Source organism: Arvicanthis niloticus, chromosome 4, assembly GCF_011762505.2.
Source record: "Arvicanthis niloticus isolate mArvNil1 chromosome 4, mArvNil1.pat.X, whole genome shotgun sequence".
Lineage (NCBI taxonomy): Eukaryota > Metazoa > Chordata > Mammalia > Rodentia > Muridae > Arvicanthis > Arvicanthis niloticus.
Genome location: NC_047661.1, coordinates 9,280,224 through 9,292,315, shown reverse-complemented (window position 1 = coordinate 9,292,315; position 12,092 = coordinate 9,280,224). Strand labels below are relative to the sequence as shown.

Here is a 12,092-nt window from a genome sequence, read left to right as displayed (position 1 = left end):
TAAAGAAAATTGTATGTAAGTCTATACAAAGAAACATTTTCATTATCTATAAAACTTATCAATATCATCTTAAAATTATGAATTTTTATATAAAAATTTAATTGTAGACCTGTATATAATAATCCTGACATACAACTATTGTTCTAGTACTAGGGAATGCTCAAGAAGTCAAGGCTAGCCCTGATTATATGGTGAGTTTGTGGTCAGACTAGGTTACATGAAACTCGATCTCACAAAACAAACATAAAATGCACAAAATAAGATGAAACACTACAGTAAAAGTTAATTCCAAAATACTATGGTGTACAAATGAACAAAGTACAACAGAAAATAGAGCTAAGCAGTATGCACTTCAAGGAGCCCACCTCACTCTGTCTCCACTCCATGTCTAATTTGGATTCTAGCCTGGTTGGCAACAACTCATGTGTAATTTGCATATTGTTTTTTAATTGGAATGAGTTTTTGCTTGTTTTTTCTGTTAGTATTGTTTCAAGGCAGTTCTTGCTATGTTGGCTAGGTTGGTCTTAAATTTACAAATTCAAGTGTCTTATTCTTCTGAATAGCTAAGACTTCTGAAAATGTTCCACAATGTCTGACTATATTGATGTTTTGATGATTTCTTTAATTTTATTTTATTTTATTTATTTATTATTTTTGAGACAGGGTTTTTCTGTGTAGCCCTGACTGTCCTGGAACTCACTCTGTAGACCAGGCTGGCCTCGAACTCAGAAATCCACATGCCTCTGCCTCCTAAGTGCTGGGATCAAAGGTGTGTGCCACCACTGCCCGGCTTTTTTTTTTTTTAAATGTGGATATGTGAGTGCCTGTGTGTGTGTATGCATACTAAGTCATAAGTTGATGGATTGATTTGATTTTATTTGATTTGGGGGAAGATTCTGAGCATAGTGAAGAATCCAAAAAGGAAATTCCTACTCCCCAACTCTCTCACGTTTCTGAGTCTATGAACAACTCCATCTTTCATCAGATAGCATAGCAGCTGCAGCTGCAGAACCTGGAGCAATTGAGGCGGCAGCTCCTGGAGCAGCAGCAGCCTCAGAAGGTAACTCCTCAGGACAGCCAGGAAGGAACATTTGGGTTTGAGCACTCCACTTCACCCCCACAAGGGAGTAGCCAGCAGCATTTTCTGGAACCTGAAGCAAATTTAGATGATTTCATAGACATTCAGCAACAGGATATGGATATTGATGAAGGGCAAGATGTTGTTGAAGAGGAGATCTTTGAACCAGAAGCTAAGAAAGTAGCTGTTCGCTCAAGATCAAGAACTCATTCACGATCTCGATCAAGGTCACCAAGAAAACGAAGGTCTAGGTCAGGCTCTGGGTCCCTAAAGCGAAAGCACAGGAAGCATTCTCGCTCTCACTCAAGAGAGAGAAAGAGAAAATCCTCATGTTCCTATTCAAGTGAATGCAGAGCCAGGGAAAAGGGAGAAAGAACGCCAAAAAAAAAAAAAAAGGACTTGCCTCCTGTCAGATCGAAAACACTAAGTGTATGCAGCACTACTCTCCGGGTTGGCCAAGTGGATAAGAAGGCTACACAGCAAGACTTAACCAACCTTTTTGAGGAGTTTGGACAAATTGAATCCATTAATATGATTCCACCCAGGGGCTGTGCATATGTCTGTATGGTTCATCGACAAGATTCATTTTGGGCTCTTCAGAAACTGAGTTCAGGATCCTATAAAATTGGTTCTAAGGTCATTAAGATTGCCTGGGCTTTGAACAAAGGTGTAGACTGAATACAAACAGTTCTGGGACATGGATCTTGGTGTCACATATATACCTGTTGGGCCTAACACGAGGTCTAATCTCCATCCCACCTTCACCCTTCAGTCACATACACAGGTGGAGGGCTCGAACAGGCCCTAGAGAGATTTACATACTAATGAGGTACCTGAAGGCCAGAGGTAGAGCCATTAAACATTCCTTCCCAGCCCCTCACCCCTCCTCCCCTCCCCTTTTAACTCAGGTCGATCCCGGGTTTTTAGGGGGTATGCATTCAGATCCATCCACCATACGCCATGTGAATAAACCAGTTTTGGAAACCCAAGGGCTTCCTCGTGTGTTGGGGCCGTGCCACTATGAGGAACAGTGAAGAGCCAGGGAGAGGCTTTTAGTTAATAAGCAGCCGAGCCCAACTTCCAGCTGGAGGAACCCAACTTCCCAGCCGAGTACCCACAGCATGGTGGGAGGAACCCTGGGATCCCCAAGCCCCTTTTGCCAACATCTGGCACCTCAAACGTGGAGCCTTGGAAGCCACACAACCACGCAGCTACTGATACCGCAGGAAGGGTAAGCCCCGAACTCTTGAAACAAGCAATCTATTTTTTCCTCCTGTGTTTCAGTCAGAAGCCATCATGCAGATTTAAGTAAGCCAAGGGAGCTTTTGCTACCTCCTGGCCAGAGCCACTCTGGTGTTGGTTCAAGGCTTCCCTGGCCTCTGCTTAAATCCCGACAGCCCACAACGGGCATTGGCAAAGACTCTCTATCTAGACTCTTTAAAACAAAAAGAAAACTGGTAACGCAGCAGCCATTTAAAAGCCATAAGGGCGGCTGCCAGTTCTTAAATCTGCGGGAAGGCTTGGCGCTCTTGGACCATTGTGGAATCCCCCAAAGCCAATAGGCCAAGGGAACATTCCCATTGGACAAGGCGTTTCTCTTCTTTTTCTATCATGGGAAATTCCACCTCACATAAATGTTCACCTCAGGCTAGGCAAATATATTCCCTACTAAAGACCCACGGGATAAGAATAGGCAAAAAGCAAGCCTCCTTGTTTTGGGAGGAAGTTCTTCAGATAGCACCATGCATGGCAGAGGATAATATTTACAGTCCAGACTCATGGAGCAAAGTAGCTTCCCTTATCAAAAACAGAGATAAACAAAAAACCCCTTGTGAGTTTTTGCCGATCTTAGCTGCAATTCGGCAATGTATAGGACCATCGAAAATAGGACAGACTGAGAACAACACAGCTCCTGGAGCCCCTTAGTCAAATGAACCCAGAGATCAAGGTCCCCAAAATCACCTTGTTTCAGACCTCAAGGCCCTTACCCAACTAATAAGAGAGATAAAATACATATACCCACCCCTCCCCCCTTATGCCTTGGAGGAAATGAAACCATGTGCTCCTCCTGTTCCTCCCTCCCCCATCCAAAGGCAAGGCTCCATTAAAATACCAAAGGAGCTTTCCCCTGCCTCCCCACTTACCTCCCAACCAAAGAGAGATAAGTCCCATCCCCCTCCTCTTAGCCACAAAAGTAGCAGTCCTTCAAAATCTGTAGATAAAACCCAAACTGCTTGAACATTCCCAGTTAATATCCACCCCACTCGAGCTAAACCACTTAACTGGTACCCAGTCCAAGCCTCTGACCTAAAAGAACTCAGGCAGGCAGTGAAGGAAGATGGCATTCACGCACCATGGACAAAATCCCTCCTACAGAGCCATATTGTCAACTTAAACACCCCCCAAGATTGGAGAGATATTTGCCGTTCTGCCCTTCCTGATCCAATGTTTCTAGAATGGGAGGCCTACTATCATGATGAGTGTCTTCAGCAAGTCAGGCAAAACCTGGAAAGGGAAGATGACACTCCATGGGGTTTTAAAGAACTCTTTGGCCAGGAAGATTTCTCTACTGGGGCACAACAGGCAAGTCAGCCAGCAGGCTACTATGACCAGGTCTGCCTCTGTGCCATTCAAGCCTGGAATAGGCTTACTCCACCTTCAGGTTCACAAGACCCTGCCCACTCCCTGCTCTCCCTTCATCAGAAGCCTGGAGAATCCCTATCTGATTTTATCCTCAGAACTAAAATGAGCTTAGAAAGAAAAATCTCCAACCCCACAGCTAGAGACCTTCTTCTTAAAACCATTGTTTGGGAAGGCATGACTTCTGAGTCTAGGCTAGCTTGCCAGGGTCTCCAGGAGAAGCATCATGATAGGTGGATTGTAGCAACCAGAGAAATAGGAACCCCATCAAATCAGATCGCATCCATAGCTCAGGCATTTGTGGCAGCAATAAAAACAGAAAAAATCTGCCTCAAATGTGGGGAGACAAGACATTAGAAGGATGAATGCCCTACAACCTGCCATCCCTGGGACCGGGAGACACAGAGAGATGGTGAATGCTCGAGTCCCCTGCCCTCGAGCTACAAGAGCGAGGCTGGCGGGGCCACCACCAGTGGCACCACGCTCTCACAGGCTGTGGCCAACACCGCGACATCTGTGGCACCCCCAGACCCAGTGCCTAAGAGCCCTGTGGCCAGTGGTGTGCCCCAGGCCCCGGCGCCCACCAGGCTGCTTGTAGGGAGCCCCAGAGGAGATGCAGCCCCCAGGCCCGCCCAAGCCTCATCACCTCCTACAGGTAGCAGGGACGCAGAGAAAAAGGTTCTCACCACCAAAGTCCTTGGCACTGTCAAATGGTTCAATGTCAGAAACAGATATGGATTTATAAACCGAAATGACACCAAAGAAGATGTGTTTGTACACCAGACTTCCATCAAGAAGAATAATCCATGCAAGTATCTGCGTAGTGTGGGGGAGGGAGAAATTGTAGAGTTTGATGTGGTTGCAGGAAAAGGGGGTCCTAAAGCAACAAATGTGACTGGCCCAGATGGAGTTCCGCTAGAAGGGAGTCGCTATGCTGCTGATTGGTGCTGATATGGCATGCCCCGTGGACCTCCCCATAATGCTGGTGAGATTAGACAGATGAAAAATGGAGTCCCCGAGGGAACACAACTCCTGGTGCACCGGAATCCAATTTACCGCCCAAGGTTCCGCAGGGGACCCGCTCACCCACGCACAAGCCCATATCGTTCCCTACAGGTGGTAGAGGACACGGAAAGAGCCAGCTCCAAGAGTGTTCCCCCCAGTTGTTGCCCACAGAAAACCTCTCCTCAAAACTCCAGGACAGTGAGTAATCCCCAGCCTAGTTCACAAGACTAGGCAGGCTTCTTTCTGTCTCCCCCCTCTCTTTCTCTCTTTCTCATGTTCCTTGTTAGCTTCTTCTAATTTTTAGCTACCACTAGCTCCTGCCTAGTTCAAAAGACTAGGCCCCACTCTTTCTCCATGTGTTCCTGGTCGACTTCTCTACTTTAACTCCTCCTCCTCTTTCTCTCTGTCTGTCTCTCCCTCTCCATGTGCTCTCCAGCTCAAGGGCAAGATGGCAGTGACCCCCTAGCCTCCACTTTGCCCATCCCCCAGCTCCACAGAGAGGGCTCCTTCACAGACAACAGCTGTCTTTCAAGTCACAGTGCCTGCTGTGACCCTCCTAAGACTCCTTCCTTAGGTGAGAGATTCCTACAGCCTTTCACTTTCTAACTCTTGACTCTCCTGTCAGAAGACATATCCAGACCTTCCAGCTACAAATGAACTCTTTTGCCAAAGTCACATAGCTAAGGTTACATGTTAGTGAGGAAAACATAATGTCTATTTAGATTAATCAGATGTCATTACCCTCAAACTATACAACCTGTATTTAATTGTTTCAATGATTCCCTGCCTTCCAAACCCTACCCTCAATTCCCATTACCCTTGACTTAGTTATGCTACACCCTCTGGCCTACATAGTGTTTTCTTTTGACCACCTCATCCAAAATTTTCACTAAAAAAGACTGAGATGTTGGGCCATGAAGAGATGGTTTAGACATATCCTGGTTGCATAAGCTTTGAACCCCAGAGACCCTTTGAGGGACGGTAGAATGTTCAGCTCTGTTCCTAGGCCCCCTTGATAGAGCGATGGGTTTGAGATAGCCGGGGGATCCAACAGGACATTGCCTGTCAGGGACAGCACATTATCTCCCGGCGCTCCCAGATTCCAGACTACGTCCATGTGGTCCACATCTCTCATTAACATAGAGTTACCCCTCCTTTTATGAAAGAAAAGAGGATGGGATGTTGGGCCTAACACGAGGTCTAATCTCCATCCCACCTTCACCCTTCAGTCACATACACAGGTGGAGGGCTCGAACAGGCCCTAGAGAGATTTACATACTAATGAGGTACCTGAAGGCCAGAGGTGGAGCCATTAAACATTCCTCCCCAGCCCCTCACCCCTCCTCCCCTCCCCTTTTAACTCAGGTCAATCCTGGGTTTTAGGGGGTATGCATCCAGATCCATCCACCATCCGCCATGTGAATAAACCAGTTTTGGAAACCCAAGGGCTTCCTCATGTGTTAGGAACCATGAGATCCCCAGCCCCCTTTCCCAACATATACCCTGGGAAAAAGTTTCAGAATTACTTGATACATTTGGTCTCTGCACACACAGGATCCCAGAGGTGCTTGAGGGCACCTCTATCTTTTATCTGGGTTGAGAACATTGTCTATACTTGGTCTTCCAGGAGCCAGAAAAGGTCTATCTGGCTGACTGAAAAGATCTCTTGGAGGAAAAGGTCCACGGGGTGGAGGATGAAGAGCTGAGATAGCCTTTCACTTTCTTTCTAATCTTTCTTTCTAATCACTTTCAAGTCATCTATTAGATGACTTGGATGGCTTTGCAGAGGGAGGCATGATTGATCACGAAACTGTAAATGCTGAATGGGAAACTGTGAAAGCCTCAGAACCTGTTAAAGAGACGGTCCAGACTACACAGAGTCCTACTCCAGTTGAAAAGGAGACAGTGGTCACAACCCAGGCCAAGGTTTTTCCTCCTCCTGTTGCCATGCTGCAGATTTCCGTAGCACCAGCAGTTCCTGCAGTTAGCTTAGTTCCACCAGCGTTTCTTGTGTCAATGCCTGTCCCCCCCTCCTGGATTCAGCCCAATCCCTCCACCTCCTTTTCTACAAGCAAGTTTTAATCCTTCACAACCACCTCCTGGTTTTATGCCACCTCCAGTTCCCCCACCTGTGGTACCTCCCCCTGCAATCCCACCTGTAGTACCAACATCTTTAGTGCAACCACCATTGTCCATGACCCCAGAAATTGTGAAAGATGTGGGATTTGGGAGCCTGGTTTTACCGGGCAGTTCTGTTGCTGGCAGTCTTGCTCCTTCAACTCTACCAGCTGGGAATGTTTTTAATCCTCCAAGTAAAGCAGACCCTGAAGAGAAAGTACCTCACCTTACAGAACACCAGATTCCTTCTGGTGAGAATACCAGACCGGTGATATTCCAAGTAGCGCTGCAATGTTAACACAGCCACTTGGGCCCTCAAGCACCTCTGGGATCCTGTGTGTGCTGAGACCAAATGTATCAAGTAATTCTGAAATTCTGGGGGTTCATCCAGCTAATGTTTCCAACAGTGCTACGATTATGGGAGCCCAGCCACCAAATATTCTAAATAACTCTGGAATTTTGGGCATACAGCCACCAAATGTATCTAGTGGCTCTGGACTTCTTGGGGTACTGCCTCCAAACTTGCCTAACAACTCTGGACTTGTAGGACTACAGCCACCAAATGTTACAAATCCTGCTGGATTGTTGGGAACACAGCCTCCAATTGGACCTCAGAACTTACCCCCGTTAACCATCCCTGCTCAAAGGATGCCTGCACTGCCAATGCTAGACATTTGTCCTGGACTGATAGCACAGGCTCCCGGGCCAAGATTCCCTTTACTCCAGCCTGAAATTCCACCACAACGGGGTATCCCTCCCCCATCGGTACTTGATGCAGCTCTTCATCCTCCACCCCGTGGACCTTTTCCTCCAAGAGATCTTTTCAGTCAGCCAGATAGAACTTTTCTGGCTCCTGGAAGACCAAGTATAGACAATGTTCTCAACCCAGATAAAAGACTACCACTTGGGAATGACAATATTCAGCAGGAAGGGGATAGAGATTATTGCTTTCCTCCTCTAGAAACCAGGGAGGTCATTACTAGACCTCCTCCAGTGGATGTTAGAGATGTGGTTGGGCGACCTATAGATCCCAGAGAAGGGATCCTAGAAGTGGTCCTTGGAACAGAGGATTTGGATAAGAAGTTCACAGAGATTTTGATGACCTCAGAAGACCCTGGGAGAGGCAGAGGGATAGGGATGACAGAGATTTTGATTTCTGCAGAGAAATTAATGGAAATCGTCTTGGATGAGATAGAATTCAAAACACTTGGGTTCCTCCTCCTCATGCTTGGGTTTTGGATTGTTTTGAAGGGGCCACTTCTCAACAGAAAGGTGATAATGTGCCTCAAGTTAATGGTGAAAATACAGAGTACAGAAGGACCCTGAACTCTATGAGAAACTGGTGTCTTCAGGAGGAGAGAGGCACAGTTGCTGGTATAGAGAGTGAAACGGTGGTAGAAAGCACAGAGACTGAGGGGACATAATATCGCTCAGTAGGTAAAAGAAACCTTTTCTACAGTTGTCATCTCTGTAAGAGGTTAATGGCTCACTGCACCATAGTTGTTCACATTTATCTACCAGAACTAAGTTACTCTGATGTTCATGTTCACCTTTCTCTTAAAATAATTGTACAACTGACTTGTATAGACATTGTTCTTAATATGAACATAGTAGGTAAACATTTTTTTAATTTTTCTGATAAAGTATAAATGTTTCCCCAGATTCTTTTAACGTCAAGGAGATGCTAACAGCTTGTCGGAGACTTCCTATGGAAGAGAGGGTTTTAGACACTGTCATTGGGTTGGGTATGGCAGTGACGTATTTCAGAACAGCAAGGTGTGGCACATCTTCGTATCTCTATGCTGCTGCAGGATTTTAAGGTGACAGACAAAGCTGTGACACTTTATGCAAAGACTGGCTCTAGATTCTTAAAGAGCATAATACAGAGATTTTAAAGAGTGATTTTGTGAAAGTCTCCATTATGGTCTCTGTTACTCCAAAGTAAGTGTGTGATTTGTTCCTCATACTGCAGTAAGTAAAAAAAAAAAAAAAAAAAAAGAAAGAAAGAAAGAAGAAGAGGAGGAGGAGGAGGAGGAGGAGGAGGAAGGGGAGGGGGAGGGGACAGGGGGGGAGGGGCGGGAGGGGGGGAGGGGGAGGGGAAGAGGAAGAGGAAGGAGAAGAAGGAAACAACATAAACATTCAAATACATTTCAATGTTGGGTGAATTTTGTTTTTAGATGCCAATAAAACTTATTTGTTTGATTAAAAAAAAAGAAAAACCAAAAAAAAGATAAAAAGAGAAAATCTCATTTTTATATATCTAACAAAATTTAACACCATTGTTAGTTTTTTTATCAGAAAAGAAATGTATTTAATAACAATTATTTAATTTTGTCTGTGTATGTTTGTATAATATGTGCATGTGTGTGTGCCTGTGTGCAGCTGGACATATCAGTGTTTATATGTATGTACTCTTCACCTACTCTTTGAGACAAGGTCTCTCATTTAAATATTTCCTATTCTTTGGCAAATCCACTTTGCCAGCAAGCCCCAGAGAGATTTTTCTCCACCCCTACTCCCATCCCTCGTTTTACAGAAGCTGGTGGCCACACTTGACTTTTCATGTGATTTCTGGGAAACCACACTCAGTCCCTCATGCTTACTTGCAAAACCATCTTTCCATCCTTTAAGGAAAATATTTGAACATTTATTCATATATCTGGAGGAGGCAGCAAAAGAAAGCTATATTCAGAGTACCCTGCAATGATTTTAAACATGGCGTTCGTAACTTTTCTTTTTTTCTTTCATCTTACATGATCAGAGAACTACTCAGTGTCAGACATCTGGCTTCAATGTTTAGCATCCTCAGAAATTCTTAGAAACAGCTCTTATGGCTCTCTCCCCCTAACACACACACATACCTTTTCCTTTCTATTCATGTACATTTCCAAATTTGATCGTTGCTCTTTCATTTCTACCATGTGTAACTCACTCATCTACCATTTCAAATTCATTGCCTCCTCCTTCCCTCCTTTAACAGGGGAAAGACAGGCAAGGCCAGAGATCTTAGCTGGTGTGTAAAAGGAAGATGGGAAGGCAGAAATGGCAGGAAAGGGTGAACAGATATTAACTGTCACATTTTTAACAATTTGTAAAATTCTCTTCATATCAATTAAAAAAACACACTGTTTTTGCCCATGAATGATAAAGATGAACTTTTAATTCTGGCAAAAAAGAAAAGCTACTGGTTCACTGACTGATTAGACTGGGGTTGTATGACCTTAGCACAGTTACAACAAAGGAAAATGGCTCTTTCATCCAGACATCATTTTATTAATCCCCTGTAGGGCAGAGTCTTGTCTACAACTCTAGCATAACATAAAACTATGATTACCTCAGCCTCCATCAAATGTTATCACTATGGGCTCAGGAGACATGTTCAGCCATGACCGTTACCCCACCGAGATCAAGAAGCTGGAAGCAGAAATGTATAAGACAAGAGAAGAGTGCCAACAGGAGGAGCTTGAAGCAGAAATATATAAGACAAGAGAAGAGTGCCAACAGGAGGGTCAAAAAGAGATAAACCAAGACAGTAGTCAAGATAACAAGCAGAAGAAGTGTCATGCTTGGAAATGTACAGTAGTATTTAGTAACAGATAATGTTCAAGAAATATTAGTACACAAAAAGACAAATAGTTTTTATTTTATATTCATCTCAACATCCACAGATACTGTCTAATAGTCCTGCTAAAATCTAGCAATAGATTAATCAACACTTCATTTAAAGACAATTATACCCACTAATTAACTCAGATTTTGTAACACTAAATCCTAATACCTCATCAACCATCTTCATGAATTTAGGATATTTGTAGTCCATGATTTTGAAAGTCCAATAATAACACTGTTTTACAACCAATATAAACACCATAAAAATGGGTTGGGTTGGGTGGTTCACATCTTTCATCTCTTTGCTTTAAAAATAAAGGCAGAAAAGTCACTGCAAGTTGAAGGCTGGCCTGGTATACTTACTGAATTCTAAGTCAGCCTTAGCTCTAGAGAGACAACCTGTTCTAGAAAACAAAGGGGGGAGGAGAAATTTAAAAAAAATGAATCACATAAACAAAAAGTTTTTCAAAGGTTTAGACACATTCAAAAACATAACCTCAAATTGATGTGCATGTATATAAGTAGGTATCCATAAGTCTGTAGATATACTAAAAGACTGTTTTCATATTAGAGATATAATTACAATATATAGTAATAAAACTATAAACTCCACAAAACTTGATTTACCAGCTTATATAATACAAGTGTCCTTTCACTTTGTTATGTATACATAACACATAAGTTTTATCAGGTGAAATTGCAAAGTCAAAGAGTCCAAAGTGTCAGGAATAGCTGGATACCATTTTGTCTTGTGAGAAATTGCTACAATGAAGACAAAGAAGGCATGGAGAGCAGAATGAGATTAAGTGAAATGGCCCGCTTTCTAGATGCTATGGCTTCATTACTTAGAAATATTTTTAGCCATCAAATTATACAATTACATTAAAGTACAAAAAAAAAAAAAGAAAAATAAACAAAAAAAACAGTTAAGGGGACTGGAGAGGTGGCTTGTGTTTAGAGACACTAACCATACTTCCAGAAAACTCAGGTTTAATTTCTAACACCCAGATGAAAGCTCACCACTCTCTATAACTCCAGTTCAATAAAATATGTCAGACACACACGTGGGCAAAACACCAATGCACACAAAAATGAATTAATAAATAAATAAACCAGCAATTAAAATGCACAATCTCTTTTACTTTGAATCTATAAAAGGCTGGTTCTTTGAGAAAATCAACAAGATAGATAAACCTTTAGCCAGACTAATCAGAGGGCAGACAGAAAGTATCCAAATTAGTAAAATCAGTACTGAAAAGGGTGACATAACAACAGAAAATGAGGAGATTCAAAAAATCATCAGATCCTATTTCAAAAGCTTATACTCAACAAAACTGGAAAATCTGGATGAAATGGACAGTTTTCTAGACAAATACCAGTTATGAAAGTTTAATCAGGCCCAGATAAACCATTTAAACAGTCCAATAAACCCAAAAGAAATAGAAGCATTCATTAAAAGTCTCCCCACCAAAAAAAAAATGTCCAGGACCAGATGGTTTTAGTGAAGAGTTCTATCAGACCTTTAAAGAAGACTTAACACCAATTCTCTGTAAACTGTTCCACAAAATAAAAACAGAAGGAACACTACTCAATTCATTCCATGAAGCCAAAATTACACTCATACCTAAACCATACAAAGACC

The 12,092-nt window shown here is 43.2% G+C and overlaps 1 protein-coding gene across 1 annotated transcript; it reads left to right on the top strand.

Moving 5' to 3' along the window:
• Positions 1-877: 877 nt before the first annotated feature.
• Positions 878-8,660, top strand: LOC117706798 (SR-related and CTD-associated factor 8-like; the record flags this gene model as incomplete). Its single annotated transcript, XM_076932118.1, is given in 6 exon segments — positions 878-1,747; positions 4,118-4,431; positions 6,478-6,748; positions 6,750-7,104; positions 7,107-8,150; positions 8,503-8,660. Coding segments are annotated over 6 exon segments (3,012 nt in total), but the record flags the coding sequence as incomplete, so codon positions are not given.
• Positions 8,661-12,092: the final 3,432 nt, after the last annotated feature.